The sequence below is a fragment of the Antechinus flavipes genome, chromosome 6 (assembly GCF_016432865.1).
Source record: "Antechinus flavipes isolate AdamAnt ecotype Samford, QLD, Australia chromosome 6, AdamAnt_v2, whole genome shotgun sequence".
Taxonomy (NCBI): Eukaryota; Metazoa; Chordata; class Mammalia; order Dasyuromorphia; family Dasyuridae; genus Antechinus; species Antechinus flavipes.
Genome location: NC_067403.1, coordinates 101,461,934 through 101,480,073, shown reverse-complemented (window position 1 = coordinate 101,480,073; position 18,140 = coordinate 101,461,934). Strand labels below are relative to the sequence as shown.

Here is an 18,140-nt window from a genome sequence, read left to right as displayed (position 1 = left end):
CTTGTTTGCACATAGCTATTTGCGTGTTATATTCAGGATTTAAAAATTGGAAATAACAGAGAAATCATTGAGAATTAAGAAGGATTAGGAAAGGGTTCCTATAGAAGGTGGGATTCCACCTGGGATTTGAATGATTCCAGGAAACAGAATTAGTACAGTTTAAATGGGTGGTAATTTCAGAGATAATAAATTCAGAGAGGTAATTGTAAGCAATGGAAAGGGGAGAGAGGAAAGGCTTCCTGCAAAAGGTGGGATTTGAGTTGAGTTTTGAAGCACCGTGGTGGGCTTCTCCATCCACAAACATTAAATGGTTACTATGTGCCAAGCTTAAGACAGGCCAAGAATAGAAAGAAAAGTAACAATGGTTCCTTTCCTCAAGGAGAGGGAGAAATAACATGCAAACAATCATGTACATATTAATACATACTGTACATAGATATATATACAAGGCAGGTAATTTCAGAGGGAAACAGGCCTGGGAAAAGCCTCATACAGCAAGTTACATTTGAGCTGAGTCTGGAAGGCTTCTGGTATGTCCCTCAATAAGCATCTATTAAATGCTATATAAAATATACTGTAAAATACTCTGAATCAGACTTGGGCTAAGTGCTAGGAATACAAAGAAAATGCAATATAAAGAAGTTGATCCCTTCTGGAAGCTCACATCCTAATGGGAAAACAAAAAGCAAATGACAAAAAAGATACTAGATATTTGAAGTAAATTGCTTTGATGAGAACTGACTGAAACTTCCTTTAAGCTATTTATTTCAGTTGAAGGTCTTTATTAATCTACCTCTAGCCTCCATTCTTAGGGATTATGGTCCAGATTACTCTGTGTGAACTTTACATAAGTATGTACAAATACAAATTGATGTTGATTATATATTTCAACTCTCTATTAACTTTCTATGTTGTATACAAGTTCACTTTTTGGAAGTTGGTAGCTGTGAATTGGAAACGGCTCTGTTTCCACATCAAACAATCTTTCCTTGCCTTCCAAGGGTGTGGTCAGGACCAGTGGGGAAAGGAACTGACTGATGAAATTACAGCTTCTTGAAGGACTGAAGTACCTATAACCTTGGAAGCTTGTAGCTAATGTTTATTTTGCAGGTTGCTAGAGATGTTAGTAAATAGGCAGCCAGCTTTAGGGCCAGGAAAATCTAGGTCCAAGTCTCACACCAGACATATCCTAGCTGAATTATCCTGAGTAATTTTCTTAGTCCAAGTTCAGTTTGCAATGTGTAAGTTACAGAGAAAATGCCAGATTGCATTGGTATCACCTGAGGAGGAGGGGGGGACTTCCTGACTCATATTTTCATAAGCATTTGTGTTTGTTTTGTTTTCATTTCTCAGGACTTTGTAGGGCATGTGGTACATGGAAACTGAATTGAAAGTTTCTTCACCTAAACTGAGAGGCTTTATGATATTCAGCTGTAAGCTCCTACTATATTCCAGACACTATGCTAAGTAGCTTACTTTCTGTCCATGGAGACATGTACATAGAAGTATATTCTGAATAAATATGAATAAATACAACACTAGGCAGGAGCTAGCAGTTAGGGAGATTAAGAAAAGCTTCATTTAGAAGGTGATGTTTGGTCTGTGTCTTGAAGCAGAGTGAGGAGGGAATTCATTCTAGGTAAGAGTTCAGGAAGTCAGTGCAGACACTGAAGGACAGCATTGAGTGTGTCCTTTATGAGAAACCAAGAGAAGGTCAGGTTGTCTGGACTGCAGAGTATGTATGGAGAGGAGAGTAAAGAGGTGGGAAAGACAGGTCCCTGCCAAGTTGTGAAAGCTTTTAAAAACCAAGTTCAAAAATTGACATACATGTATAGTACTGGATAATGTGCATATTGATTTAATCCATAGCTAAAAAATTTATATTTACTAGACCATATATTTGCTCAGTAAACATTTGTTAAGCACTTACATGCAAAGTACTATAGGGGATTGGAAGACAAAAATGATAATGATCCTGCCTTGAAGGCATTCCATAAAATAACTAGGAAAAGGAAAATGGCATTTATCAAATTGCTTTAAAACAAAGATTAACTTTGTTTTCCTATGGTCAGATTTAGGATAATTTTCTCTTTGTTTTCTTGCCACGTGTATCTCTTTATAGGCCTGCTTCACATTATCTGATGTTAGTGAAACCTGGCCCAAGAAGCAGAATTCCTTTATTGCCTTGGTAAGTGTCTCATAATAAATGCTTGTGTGATAGTTTGAATTTTATCCAAAATGAGTTCCCTGTGCATTCTTCTTAAGATTTAATAATGTTATGGAGATGACTAAAGGGGAGATAAAATAAAGTAGATGAAAAGATGGTAATGAGATATAAAGTACTATGATGTTATTCTGTTATGTCTGACTGTGACCCTGTGACTATAGCTCCTCAGGGCTATCTAGGGTGTTTTCTTGGCAAAGGTGCTGGAGAAGTTTGCCATTTCTCCAGTGAATTTAGACAAACAGATTAAGTGATATGCCCCGAGTCACACAGCTGGTAAGTGTCTAAGGCTGGATTTGAATTCAGGTTTTCCTAATTCCAGGTGCAGTGTTGTATCCACTGAGTCACCTAGCTGCTTCTATAAAGGACTATTTTAAATTATAGTGTTGCCTATAAATCATTTCCGCTTAAAAATTGCTTCAGTTCATATTTAAATTTATATTATATATAAACTGTATATCATAGGTGAATGTTTAATCAGCGTTATGAAGTTAACTCACAGAGCTTTTCTTTTGGGGGAATGGGCTATTTCTAGGAAATATTGGCTTCTCTAAGAGGGATTATGCTCTTATGCAAGGTATAAAGAGGGTACATTGCTTTGATTAATACCAGTGGTAGCTTCCTTCTCCCATTTATTTCAATTGCTACCTGCTGTAGGTCTTTCCTGATTACCATCAGTTTCTAAATCAAGCAGTCTTTCCCATGCTTTAAACGCAACATGATCAAAACTGAACGAATGATTTTTCCCTCCAACTCCCCTTCTCTTCTTAACTTCACTCTTACTGTCTAAGGTATCATTTTTATCATAATCTTCTATGCTCACAACTAAAGTGTCATTTTCAGCTCTTCATTCTTATCTCTTGCCAAGGTTTGTAGGTTTTACCTTTGTAATAAATAACACTAGTGTGCACCCTTTTCCCTCTTTTGATTCTAAACATGATGTAATACCTATGACCTTCTGTCTAGATAACTGCAGTGGCCTTTGGATTGGTTTGTCTGCATCAAGTCTCTTCTCACTTCGCTCCATCTTCTACTCAGTCATCAAAATAATCCCCCCCATTAGTAAACTCCAGTGATTCCCTATCACTTTCAGGATCAGAGAGATCAAAGTGCTTTGTATGCTCCTTTTTCTTCCCCCCATTTTTTTAGTCTTCTTGTATCTCACTCCCCTACTCATTCTTAGGATCCAGTGACACTGACCTCTTTACTTTTCCTAAAACAAGACACTCCATCTCCTGACTGGGTATTTTCATTCCCTGTCCCTGATGTCTAGAATTCTCTCCCCTTCTCATTTCTGCCTCCTGGCTTCCTTCAAAACTCACCTAAAATCTCAACTTCTACAAGAAGTCTTTACTAACTAGAAATTTTTTTCTGTTAGTCATTTCCAATTTAACCTGTATATAAATTGTATGTATATAGTTATTTGCATGTTGTCTTCTCCCAGTAGCTTTTTAGCTCCTCCACAACAGGGGACTGTCTTTTGCCTTCCTTTGTGTGCCCTGCACTCGATTCCATGGCTTATTGTTAAGTTACTTTTTGACCCAATTTGGGTTTCTTGGCAAAGACACTGGTTTGCCATTTCCTTCTCCAGCTCATTTTACAGATGAGGAAACAGGCAAACAAGGTGAAGTGACTTAGGATCGCACATCTAGTAAGTGCCTGAGGTCTCACCACCTAGTTGGCATATAGTAATAAATATTATATATAAACATTAATACAATGACATTGACATTAAATATTAACATAAAAATGTTAATATAGCAAAAACTTTAACAAGGGTTTATTGATTGACTCTTTTCCTCCTCATCACTACTGAGATTTTCCTTATAGGAAGTAAGTCTTAGATTTGTGAGGGGGAAAGTTAAAGATTCCTTATTTATGACAAGACAATTTATTTTTTTAAATTTTCTGCTTCATAAGGTTTGCATTGATATTAAGTTGCCTTGAGTCAGCTTTTTTACCTGACTTCTGGACTTAGAGCATGTGATCAAGGGTAGGTCACCGTTTCTCAGAGTTCCAGTTATATTCAGTTCCCTTCCCTGTAAGACTCAGATCATACTACTTTTGACACTTAACTCAGAGAGTAATTATAAGAAAATTGCCCTAAACCTTCACTTTTATGTGGCACAAATTTCTATTAAATATACTAAAGAATAGCTTGAAAGAATAACATAAAAAAGTCACTTAAAAAAAATTAATAAAATAGCTCACATGTATGTGATGTCTAGTTTTGCAGATTTCACTCATATAAATATTGATTAAATTCCACTATCCTGCAAGACAATGTAGATAGCATAGTTTCTGCTTTTATGGAGTTTATGTGTAGGTGGGGTACAATTCATAGAGAAATACATTAGAAAGTTTTCAAAACAGCGCTGTTCGAGGTACAAGACATAATAGGTCTTGACCATCCAATGAAGCCTTGATAAAGGCACCAGCAAAGGCATAGAGAAAAGAGTGTTTGATAGAAAATAGTACAGTTTAGCTGGATGTAGAGGGAAATAATATGAAATAAGGCTGGAAAAGTAGGGTAGCACTAGATGATGAAAGGTCTTAAATTCTGTTTTAAAAAATAATAGATTTTTATTTTTCAAAATACATGCAAAGATAGTTTTCAGCATTCACTCCTGCAAAATCTTGTTCCAAATTTTTTCTCCCTCTTTTCCTCTCATTCCTCTCCCCTAGATAGCAAGTAATCCAATGTAGGATAAACATATGTAATTTTTCTATATATATTTCCCCATTTGTCGTGTTGTGCAAGAAAGATGAAAGGGAGAAAAAATGAGAGAAGGAAAAAAAGGTGAAAATAGTATGCTTTTATCTACGTTCAGTCTCCATATTTCTCTCCCTGGATGTAGATGGCTCTTTTTATTACTAGTATATTGGAATTAAGGCCTCAAATTCTAGATAGAGGAATTTGAACTTTTCCTCAACAGGAAATAGGAAGCTTAAAAACTTGAAAATTATTGGGTAATATGACTACATCTTATATATATAGCAGATAACTTCAGTAGGTGTAGATTGTAGAAACAATAGAGGCAGAAAAACTTATAAGGATCTTACTACAATTGTAAAGTCAAATAAGTAAGGAGGAACAGTATTAAGGTCAGCAATAGCGATCGAGAGGAAGGGATGGATGTGAGCTGTATTGCAGAAATATAATAGATAGGCCTTGGTAACCAGAGATGAGTAATAAGAAAAAGTGAAAAAATAATGCAGTGTTTTAAATATAGGAGATAAGTAATCAATATGGTACAGTAAAAATTGCCTCGTCTTGGTTGTCAAAGACCTGTGCTCGACTCTACCACTTAAGTATGAGATGTTGAGCATGTCTGTTCTGATTTATCTTTCTCTATATTTTGATCCCTTTCTGGGTCTCAGTTTAATCACCTGTAAAATAAGTCTAGATTCAAACATTTTGAAACTAGATGGATTCTATTCATTGCAATATCAATTATGATTTTAGAAGGAAGTGCAGGATTAATATGAAAGATAATACGATTGGGTTTTCGAAATACTCATTTTGAGGTATTAGTGGGAGGTGCAAGTAAGAGATGTTCTGTATGCAACTTAGAAAAAAATTGATGTTATTTTGGAGATGTTCTAGAACTCAAAAGGGAGAGTCAAGAATGGAGAGATTTGAGGCTTCTGCATGGAAGATAAGGTCTAAATCTTGATTTGTTAAGGGATAAAATATAGAGAATGAGGAAAGATCTTAGAATATTCACATTAAGAGTTTGAGAGGACATGAAGACCAGCAAGAGGGATAAAGAAGTTGCTGCTAGAGACAGTAGTAGAGGAAATTATTATTTGCATCTTACAGATGACAAAACTTAGGGTCATCAAGGTTAAGGAATTTACCCAAGAGTAACATAATAAATGGTGACTTGAATCCAGGTCTTCTGACTCCTAAGAGCATATTCTTTTTTCGATAGTAAGAGACTAGAAGGAAGGAAGGATTTATTAATCACTCAGTATTGTAAATGCTTTTCACATTAATTGTGAAGGGTAGATTCTGTTATTATCCTTGTTTTACAATTGAGGAAATGAGGCAAACAGAAGGTATGTGCCTTGCCTTGGGTCTCACATATAACAAATATCTGGGGTCAGATTTGAATACAAGTCTTCTGACTTTGGACCCAGTGTTGTTTCTACTGTACCATCTCTTAAGGTTATATGTAAAAAACAAACTCAAATGAACAATAATTCTGCTTCTATGTTTATTTGCTTAATTTTTGTCTGAAGCTACAGTTCTGATCTTGAGAAGAGAGTGCAAAGGATCTAAGCCTATTCCCAGTAGAGCAACACAGTCCGACTTTTGGCAGTGCTGCTTTTCTTTTACTTACCCATTTTGATGTCTTCCATGTGCATGGATTTCCAGTAACTTAAACTTTTCTGCTCCTAACCTCTCACATTGGCATTGTTCTAAATTCCATTTGACATGAAAGTAATTGTGATGGGCATACAAAGACAAAAATGGAACAGTCACTACTCTCAAGAAACTTATTAGATTCTACTGGGGGTAGGGAATGCCACGTGCATACAAATAAATATAATGTAATTTGAAGAGTGAGAAAGTAGTAACAGTAATCAGAGAAAACTTGGAGCAGGAGGTATTACTTGAGCTGAACTTTGAAGGAAGGTAATTCTTAAGAGGCATTCTACATTCTAGGTGTAGATGACTGACTTGTTCAAATCAATCAATAAATATGTATAAAACAACAACCACATCCTAGACACTGTGCTGAGTACTAAGGATGCAAAGGATAGTCTGCACCCACAAGCTTAAGAGACAACATGCAGACAATTACAATACAAGATAGATAGGAAGCAATTAAGAGAAGGACAGCCTTGGACTTAGAAGGTTGGAAAAAACTTATAGGAAAAGATTTTACTTGGAACTTCAGGGAAGTCAGTAGATGGAACTGAAGAGGGTGAATGTTCCAGAAATGGGGGAAAGACAGAAAAGGCCCAGGTTTTAGAGATAAGTATCTTGTCCTCGAAACATGGTGGAAAGTAAGGCATAAGAAGATAGAAAAGATAGAGGTTAGGTTATGAAGGGATTTGCAGGCCAAACCCAAGGTTTTGGTCTTCATGTTCTTTTAAAACCTTAATGTGAATATCCTAGGATCCTTTTTCTTCTTCATTCTCTATATTTTATCCCTTGACAATCAATATTTAGACTTTTGACCTTTACTATCTTCATGCAGAAGACTCAAATCTCTCTCCATCCTTGACCCTCCCTTTCAAAATTTAGAATGGCATTTCCAAGCAGTTACAGCATCCTGGATTTATTGTGTGAGGGATAGAGGGGTGACATGGTCAGGCCTGAACTTTAAAAAAGTAATTTTAATGACAGATGGATTGAAGTGGGGAGAAGCTGGAGGCAGGCCCAGCAGCGGTAGTCCAGACATGAGGTAATAGGAGTCCACACCAGGTAGGGGGGGCAGTGTCAGTGGAAAGGAGGAGACACGTTTGAGAGATGTTGCAAAGGTCTTGGCAACAGATTATATGTGGGGAATAGATGCTAGTGAGTAATGGAGGATGACATCAAGGAACCTAAAAGAGAGTGTTGACCTCTGCAGAAACAGGGAAGGTGGGGAGGGGAAAATATTGATCTCAGTTCTGGAAGGTGGAGTTCAAGATGCCCCCCCCTCACCCCCCCAAACATCCAGTTGGAGATATCTGACTCGAGATCAGCCAGGGTATTGGGGCAGGATAGATAGATTCAAGAATCATCTGTGTCAAGATCATAATTAAGTCTACCCAAGCCAATTGGATCACCAAGTAAAATAGTGTAGAAGAAGACGGGAAGAAGGCTGAGGAGAGAGCCCTGAGGGACACCTGTGGTGAAGGGTTTGATGTAAAGGGTGGTCCAACAAAAAAGGCAGAGGAAAAGCAGGGGAGGATGGTGTCTGGAAAACTAGAGGGGGAAGAGGGTGACCCTTAGTGTCCTCCTGAACCAGTCCTACTGACCAGTCCTGAAATTCTCATCTCTCCCTCTGATCAGACTCATTGACGAGCATGTTTCCTCTGAAGACACACTCCACAGTTCATTCTCTTTGACTCTTGTCCATGAGTGTATCCAAATAGAGCCCCAACCTACTGGAGCCCTTCCTTGCATGCTCTTAATATTGTGCAGATACTAGTGGAGCTCCGGAGTTGGTCCAGTCTCTCATGAATTACAAATGAGTACTTTTAGGGGCTCATGGTGAGCTTGTGGGAAGAGGAGAGCAGACTTTGCTTTTAACACATAAAGAAATAACTGATTGAAGAATGTTCTCCAAAAAAATTTGTGTGTGCTTCAGGGAGGAAAAAGGGTAGGTCACAGTGGTGAGTGAAAAATAAGAAATCTTAATAGTAAATTCACTGAGGGTTAAATAAATGCCATTAATAATCTTTAATGTTGCTGTCATCTTATTTGTAAAATGCTTGATAGCAATATTAATGCAGTATATATAGCTGCACTATGTGGGCAGCTAAATGGTACATTAGATAGTAAGGCCTGGAGGCAGGAAAATCTGAATTCAAATTAAGACTCAGACATTTAGCTATGTGACTCTGGGCAAGTCGCTGAATCTCTTATTTACTTCAGTTTTCTCATCTGGAAATGGAGATATTATTTAAAGCTGTGGTGAGGATCAAATGAAATGATAATTATAAAGTACTTAGCACAGTGCCTGGCATATAGTAAGTACTATATAAGTGTTAGCTCTTAGCATTAAAAGAATATGAAATAAGCTTATTAGCATTTTCTCTTAAACATCAATCTTTACAAAAAGTTTTAATTTTAGCTTTAAATTTAACATTTCTAACTATATCCAACTCCCCATCCTCATCTCCATAAATTGTCCGTTATGACCAAAACACTTAGGCAATTACCAGTGAACAAAGTCATCTTTTCTGACAGTATACAGCATTTTATATCTGCATTTCCTCTCTCCCCCTTACCACTTTGTCACTCCCCCTAAGCAGAGAGATGCTTCCTTAACTCTTCTCTAAGGCCAAAATTGACTGTTACAATTACTCAGCACTTGGCTTCTTCATTTTAGTTATTCTTTGTCTATTTTACTGTAGTTGTGCATATTGTTCTCTTGGTTCTATTTATTTCACATGCTGCATTTTATTCAAGTCTTCCCACGTTTCCCTAAATTCCTCATAGTTAACATTTCTTATAGTACAACAATATTCTATTACAGTATAATATGCCTTCCTTTGTTTAAATATTTCTATTTCCAGTAGATGTTTGCTTTTTTTTTTTTTCTCATCACTGGGAATATTATGAATATTTTGGTATATTTGGAATGTTTCTGTTTTTGACCTCTCTAGACCATTCTTCAGTAGCAGAGTCTCTGGTCAAAGGAGATAAAGTAAATACCCACTTTTTCAGTAATAAATTCTGAATTCTTTGCCAGAGTTGTTGGACCAATATATAGCTCCAACAGCAATATAATAATCTTCCTGTCTTACCAGAGGGCATTTGATTAACAGTGCCTTTTCCAGAAGATATTTTTTCCTAGAAAATTAAAAATATTAATATATTTTTGTTAGACTATAAAATAAACCAAAGTTCTTGAAAGTAAACCAGAAATATCAATAAATTGTCCTTCATCAGAGATGTCACGTTTGGGGATATAGCCTAAGTCAAAATCTATCCAAGACAGAAGACCCCAATTATGCCAAACTGTTCATACCAACACAGTGCAGTGGGACTAGCTAGATTTAATGGATTAGTTGAGTATCCTTAGCCACTAAGGATAGTTTGGCCCTGGGGTGGGAGTTCTAAAACTGTGGATTAACTTTCCAAAGGCCTAGGACATATTATCTGAATCTTGTCAGGAAGACTGCTTACTTAGGTAGAGAGGAGTGAAAGGAATGTGAAACCTATTCCTATTCACAAGTGTAATAGAGAGTAGGCTATGATGGGGACAAATAAAGAAAGCTAAATAAAGTATTCTAGGAATCCTTTTCCATCAATTGCTATTGAAAGGAGGAAAAACCAATGGGAAGAGACAGTAATACAAAAACAAAAATCAAAAAGGTAGAATAAAGGTGGGAACAGGAAATGAGCTATCGCCATAATATTTGAATTTATTGAAGCAAAATATGTCACCACTTTGCCTGTGTCATCAAATGTATGCTTTATTTCATACCTCTCATCTACCATATCTCTACCAAGAAACATTCCTCATTATTACTCCTCTGAAGTCATAGTTGGTCCCTATGTTGATCAGTGCTGTAAAATCTCTCACTGTTGTTTCCTTTAATTATTGTGGTCCTCTTGGAAGCTACTCTCTTCATTCTGCTAATTTTTTTCTGCGTCAGTTTAATTTCTCAAGTTTCTCTGAACTATTCCTACTAGAGCAAGAAGAAAATTGGGCCTCGTATGAACTAGTTAGTATTCAAAGAGAAAAACTTAAAAAATACTTAATCATTATCGTTTCTTCAGCACCAAGAATCTTTGGCTTGTGGGTCATACTTGCTAGCTGTATGTAAGTAAATAATTTAATTTAGTTTCTGTCTTCCTTATTTTTCTCATCTGTAATGAGGATTATATAATAAGAATGATAATGATAGTATTGACCTTGTAGTTAGTGCAAGCTTAAAATAAGATGTTTATAAAATGCTTTGCAAATCTTAAAGCACTATATAAGTGATAGCTGCCATTATTATTTTTAAAATTATTATTGTCATTTGGACGAGACCACATACACATACATGAATATGTATAGAATAAATACAAGTTAAGGAGATAGAGCAGTAGCATTTGAGATCAGAAGGCCTTTTATATAGGTGAAGCTTGAGGTAAGACTTGATGAAATAAGGTCTAGAGGTAGAAAATGGCATGCTGTATGTGAGGAACAGAGAGGAGGTTACTTGAGTATAAGCAAAGATTTACTGTTTCTTTTAAATTTTATAACATTTGAATAGATTTTTTATTTAAGTTAATGATCTCTTTTTCTGTTTAGCACATGTATAAGGATGCCTTAGAAAAAGAACGATGGATAAATACTGTAAACTTCAAAAGATTGGGGAAGGATCCTTTGGAAAAGCCATTCTTGTTAAATCTAAGGAAGATTGTAAACAATATGTTATCAAGGAAATTAACATCTCAAGGGTGAGCCAATTTTCGTTCTCTTTTTGGTACTACTTTTTCATTTTCTTAATAGTTTATTTTTTAAATCTAATTTTCTTTTTCAGATGTCCAATAAAGAAAGAAAAGAATCAAGGAAAGAAGTTGAAGTGTTGGCAAATATGAAGCATCCAAATATTGTCCTATATAGGGAATCATTTGAAGGTCAGATTAAAATTTGTAAGAGTTTATAAAAACTCATCAACTAAATGATAATCTCTATATAATTTAGTTGTGACTATAGTTTCATTACTCCATAGGAATAAAGTATGCCATTATAATGTCAAGATTACAAGAAGCCTGGTAGCCAAATTGTTTCTTTGATATTATCCTTATCTCTACTTAATTCCATACTGACTGAGTTCTATGTTGGTAATTTGTGGAAGGAACCTATCATGCTGGTGAAAATAAAATATTTACTTAAATTATTCCCCTTAAAGTCCTGTTAAGGATCATCTCTGAAAGCTCTAAGCCTATGAAAATAGACCAGCCTATCTACATTCATTGGTATTCTTATATCTGAAATGACAGGATTTAAGTACATGGAGCATCTTCTTGACAGGGTTTAAAATGTTGTAGAGATAGTATTAGAAAAATTTAGCCAGAGATTGTGGAATTTCTTCTCTGCCTATCTTTAATAAAGACTCTAGCTAACCTTGTATTAATAGTAGATTTTTTTAAAACTTGAAGAAAGACTATACATTGTACGGGAAAAATGAGTAAGCAGAAAAAGCAATCGATGTCAAAAGAATATTAAAGAATTAGGAATGCCCAACTAACAAACTCAGAAGAAGAGAATGATTCCACAGTATGGATAATCAGACTCAAAATCACAATTAAAAAAAAATTTCACTCTCTGATCTGCGCACAAAGACAGACTATGAATTATTACGTACACAAAACAGAAAAGGAAGATTGCTTATGAAACCACTAATTTCCATTTTATATGTTAACTTTCAAAATTATAACTGCTTTTTTTATGATTCCTTCTGAATTTCTTTCTATTGATTTCTTTGCATTTAAAAATTGGTTTCCATGCCTCTCTTTCTACTTTTCTCTTGCTTTTTTTTTGTACTACTGTTGATACCTACAACTGTTCCCCACCCAACAAACAATACCAATCATAAGCAAAGCTGTTATTCAATCTTTTTTAAAAATTATGCCCAACTCTACATGACCCCATTTGGGGTTTTCTTTGCAGATTTCCCGGAGTGGTTTGCCATTTCCTTCTCCAGCTCATTTTACAGATGAGGAAAACTGAGGCAGACAAGATTAAGTGACTTTTCCAAGATAACACAGTAAGTGTCTGAGGCCAGATATGAACAGGAAGAGGAGTCTTCCTGATCCCAGGCCCAGCACTCTACACATTGCACCACCTAGCTCCCCTAATCAAGCAAAACAAATCCAAAGAATGGCTCTGTCCAAAAATGTATATCTCTTCTGTAACTAGTCTATCTCTTCTATGTCAAGAGGTAGATAATCTGTTCCAACATTAGGGTCGATCATTGCTTTGATCAGAATTCTGTAAGTTTATTTTTAAAATGTTGTTGGCATTATATAAAGTGAATATAAAATAGCATTTGTTCCTTTTTTGGCCAGAAAACCTGAAGATCTTTTTGTCCCAGATTAAAAAAATTTTTTTGACTTAGTAAAAAAGGACATTTTGTGCCTCATTTCCTACTTAGCCTTATCACCGAATAGGTGTTGCTTCAATCAAACTGAAACCTTGGAAAAGACCTTAACTTAAAAAAATCAAGGTGTCTCCCATTGCTTCTGAGGCCATCTCTATTGTCCTGATTTATATTTTGCCACTGGACCTAGATGGCTCCAGAGGAGAAAATAAGGCAGGTGACTCTGCACACCCTCTTTCATTTAAATCTAGTTCACTTGCAAATCATGGCATTACCTTCCTGATGTCATGGTCCTTTTCAAGAACGAAGGACAAATAACAACATATATAAATTGTCCTGGTCTCAACTTTATTTTAACTCTGTACAGTTTTCTCTGGGTTCTCTGAATGTCTCACATTATTTCTCATTTCCTAATAATAATTCTTTTCATTCATATGTTCCCAATTCATTGGCATCATTTCAGTTTCCAATTCCTAGCCTTTCGTTCTATCTCTACTACAACCCCTGTTATTCTCCTCTCCTTCCCATCCTTAATCAGGAAATTTGTTTTGCTTGCAACTGAGTATCTCCTCACACTTGTATTAATGCTGCTTCTTAACTTTAGCCCCCACCCCTTCTATCTTTTCTGTTTCCAATTGGGTCTTCATGGGAAATTACTTTTTTTTCCTTTGAGTCTCTTTCATTTGTTAAGTGGTTAATCTCCCCTAGGTTTTAAAGGTCTTTGAAAGATTATTTTTTTATATTGTTCATGTCTTCTTTCATTTATTCACCTCTTATTTTCTGGATTGGGGCTATGTGCCAAGGCCAGGCTGTGGTCCTGCTATATTTTGGGAGGTGTGATAGGCCCCACTGGTTTGTCCTTGGTCACTTGGGTTCTTACACTTACCTCCACCTCTAATATATATACATCTACAGTGGTAGATTCCCTTGGATCTTTGAGGTGCAGAGCTCTGACTCTAAGGGCCTAAAGGGCCCTTTTGTGTCTTAGGACAGAGTTCAAGCCCCTAGTACTGGGTTATCTCAGTCTAAGTACTATTGCATCCATACTGAGTGCTATTACTCCTATTTTGTTTTTGAGGACCATTCTGTAGGTTTCTGACCACCCTAGGGCTTTCTCAGGGAAGCTTTTGTTGCTTTTGGATATAGAATCCTATCGTTTTAATGTCATTAGTTCTGTTTTGACCATGACAGAAAATTTATTTGTTTATACCGATGCAGGCTTTTTTTGTGTGTATGAAGTCATGTTATGAATCACTGGATTTCTTAATTATTGTTGGATCTCATACAATTTTTAGTTTTTTGCTGGAAGAGGTATATGAGAGCTGAGCTAAGCTGAACCAAGTTGCCTGCTTCCATTTGGCAACCATCTTGTCCCAGAACTTTATTTAATGACTTTTTGAAATGCTGTCCTGTGTCATATATAGGATAATCAGAATATCTCTTATGAAACAAGAGGAGATTTGTATTGTGGTAATTATGGCAGAAATTGAATTATACTTTTAAAAGTTACACAGCAGAATGGCAGTAAAGTCTGAATTGGAGTTTAAAATTCTTTATATCTACATGAATGCTGTTTGCTAGAGGACAGCCTTCTGTTTGTATGAAAACATGGTTCATTAAAAGTCAATGTCACAAGCTATAGATACCAATACCTGGATAAATTTATGTTTATCAAAGTCACATATGATCAATTTGGGAGGGAAAAAATCTGAATGGTCTTGAACATTGGGCTGAATTAAATCAGATGAAATATAGTAGTTGTAAATGTCACATATTTGGGTTCAAAAATCAACTTTACATGTATAAGATAGTAGGTAAGGAGCATGAATACTTAATGGACCTAGATCTATTCCAGTGAACTTAGGTTATATCCTTTATTTGTAAGTTATCCAGCCCTGGGCAATTTATCCAAAGAATTTATTCCCACCCAAACCTGAGTAGAAGGTTGGGTGGATGTGACCAAGATTGAGAATTAATCTAGTGTCATTATTAGTAATATCTTTTTTAAAAAATGAACTTTGAAATAAAATCTATTGAAAAAGGAGGAACTTTGCATCTCCCCAAATCATTGGTTATTAATTGGTCAGAACAAGGAGTATAGATAGGTAGAACTTGATGAAAGTAGCAAATGAGTGGATTGTCAGAAATAATTTTCTTGCAATCTTGCCTTTGGAGCTAGTGTGTTGCCTATCATTAATGGTCTTCAAGTTCAGTATCAAGTATGTTGTAGAAGATGATTTAAAAAGTTTTTATTTTCTGTTTCTTACATAACCATACTATCCAGTGTATCTATCCCACTACCCCTCTCAGAGAGTCATCCTCTGTGACAAATAGTATATTTTTAGAGAAGCAAAAAAGATAGCACAACTGTTTGATAGACTGGAAAAGTTAGAAAACGTGTAGTATATAAGTAACATTTGTGTGCCTCCTAGCTCCATAAATGGAAAGAAGGTAATTGTTGTACTTATTGGATATATTATTTTCTTTGCTCTACTTGCTTCATTATATATCTGTTCATATAGAATCTTTCAAGCTTCTCTGTAGTCATTACACACATCATTTCTTATAGCATAGTAGTATTCTATTACATTCATGTACCACAATTTATTTAGTCAATTGAGGATCATCCACTTAGTTTCTAATTCTTAGCTATGACAAAAAGTGCTGCTATAAACATTTTGAATTATATGGGAATTTTTTTTTCTTATTGATGACTTTCTTGGTGAATAAGTCCAATAATGGAATCAAAGAACATAGACATTTTAGTCACTTTATTTGTATAATTCCATATTCCCTTCCATAATGGTTGTATCATTTCACAGCCCCACCAATAATATATTAGTGTGTCTCTTTTCCACAATCCCTCCAATAATGATTGTTGGCATTTTTTAGGTGTGAGATGAAATTTCAAGGTTGTTTTGATTTGCTTTTTTCTTATTAGCAATTTGTTCATATGCATTTCTTTTATTAGTAATTTAGAGCATTTTTCATGTGGCTGTGCATATCTTACAATGCTGTGGAATACATTCATATTCGAATTAAGCCATAGTTTCTTTTTTCCTTCATCCAACTTTTATTGCTGTATTACACAAATTATCAAAAAAATTTTAGTATTTTTTTCCAATTACATGTAAAAACAATTTTTTTCTCAATAGTATTTTATTTTTTCAAGTATATTGTCAAATATTTTTCAAATGTAAAGTTAGTCTTCAGTATTCATTTTGTGTTCCAAATTATTCTCCCTCTTACTCTCACCACTTTTCCCCAAGACAACAGGTAATTGGATGTAGGTTAAATATGTGCTATTCTTTTAAATCCATTTTCATATTTGTCATGTTGTACAAGAAAAATCAGACCAGAAGGGAAAAAAATCAGTATTAAAAAAACAAGGTGAAAATACTATGCTTCACTCTACATTCATTCACCGATAGCTCTCTCTCTTTGGATGTGATTAATATTTTCCATTCCAAATCTCTTGGAATTGCTTTGAATCGCCATATTGTCCAGAAGGGCCAAGTCCATTACATTCCATTATTACATAATCTTCTTGTTACTGTGTATAATATTCTGCTCATTTCACTCAGCATCAGTTCACATAGGTCTTTTTTGAAATCAGCCTGCTCATCATTTCTTATACCATTAATCTATTCAACCATTCTCCAATTGATGGACAAACACTCAATTTCCAGTTCCTTGCCACTACAAAAAGAGCTGCTTAGACATTTTTGCACAAATGGGTCTTTTCCCCTTTTTTTGTTATCTCTTTGGAATACAGACCCAGTAGTGAGGCTGCTGGATCAAAGGGTATGCACAGTTTTATAGCCCTTTAGGCATAGTTCCATATTTTGTGTACCAAATTGCTCTCCAGAATGGTTGGATTATTTCACAACTTTGCCAACAATCTATTAGTGTTCCAGTTTTCCCATATCCCTTTCAATTGTCATTGTCTCTAAAAACAATTTTAAATCATTGTTTTTTATTATTTCGAATTCCATATTCTTTTCTCCCCATTTCCCTTCTTCCATCATTGAGAAGGCAGTTTTATAAAAGTTATACATTTGTAATCATGTAAAATATTTCCATATTAGTCATGTTGTGAAAGAAAATACAGACCAAAAAGAAAACGAGAAAAATAAAGTAAAATGACAATATACTTTGATCTGCATTCAAATTTCATCAATTCTTTAGAAGTGAAGAGCATTTTTCATCATAGGTCCTTCAGAATTGTCTTGGATCTCTTTATTGTTGAAAATAGCTATGTCATTCATAATTGATTATTGTACAACATTCTATTACTATATACAGTGTTCTCCTGATTTTGCTTACTTTGCATTAGGTCATGTAAATCTTTCCAGGTTTTTTTGAAAGCATATCCTACTCATCATTTTCTATGACAAAGTAGTCTTCCATTACAATCATATACCACAACTTATTCAGCCATTCCTCAGTTGATGGGCAACCCCTCAATTTCTGATTCTTTGCCACTACAATAAAAAAGTCGATATAAATATTTGTGTTGTGTACTTTTATAGGACTACTTTTACTCTTTTTTTTTTTTTAATTTCTTTGGAATACAGACCTTAAACTACCTAGCTTTTGAAATTATCCCCAACTCTTAATATTTTGTGAAATGGAATTTTTTCTTAATGAGATACAATCAATTATTATTGTTTTTTTTTTTAATTAAAGCTTTTTATTTTCAAAACATATGCATGGATAATTTTTCAACATTGAACCTTGCAAAACCTTATGTTCCAATTTTTCCCCTATTCTCTCTCCTAGATGGCAAATGATCCAGTATATGTTAAATATGATACAAATATGTTAAATCCAATATATGCATACATGTTTATACAATCATCTTGCTGCATCAGAAAAAATCAGATCAAAAAGAAAAAAATGAGAAAGAAAATAAAGTGCAAGCAAACAATAACAAAAAGAGTGAAAGTACTATGTTGTGATCCACACTCAGTTCCCATAGTCCTCTCTCTGGGTGTAGATGGCTTTCTTTACCACATGATCATTGGAACTGGCCTGTATCATCTTGTGATACAATCAATTACTACTCTAGCTTAAGATCTTGCTTTTGTTTTCTGTATTTTTCTTTAAATATTTATTTTTTCCCTCATATCAGTAATAAGTGGAGATTTTC

At 35.0% G+C, this 18,140-nt stretch overlaps 1 protein-coding gene across 8 annotated transcripts in view; it reads left to right on the top strand.

The window, feature by feature from the left end:
* NEK1 (NIMA related kinase 1) overlaps nt 1-18,140 on the top strand; it is a 155,588-nt gene that overhangs the window by 807 nt on the left and 136,641 nt on the right. For all 8 annotated transcript variants that reach the window (XM_051966368.1, XM_051966366.1, XM_051966365.1 and 5 more), the window contains exons 2-4: nt 2,123-2,188; nt 11,194-11,342; nt 11,426-11,522. In XM_051966368.1, the coding sequence (XP_051822328.1) occupies nt 11,226-11,342; nt 11,426-11,522 (214 nt within the window). In that variant the 5' untranslated portion in view covers nt 2,123-2,188; nt 11,194-11,225. The remainder of the gene's footprint in view (nt 1-2,122; nt 2,189-11,193; nt 11,343-11,425; nt 11,523-18,140) is intronic.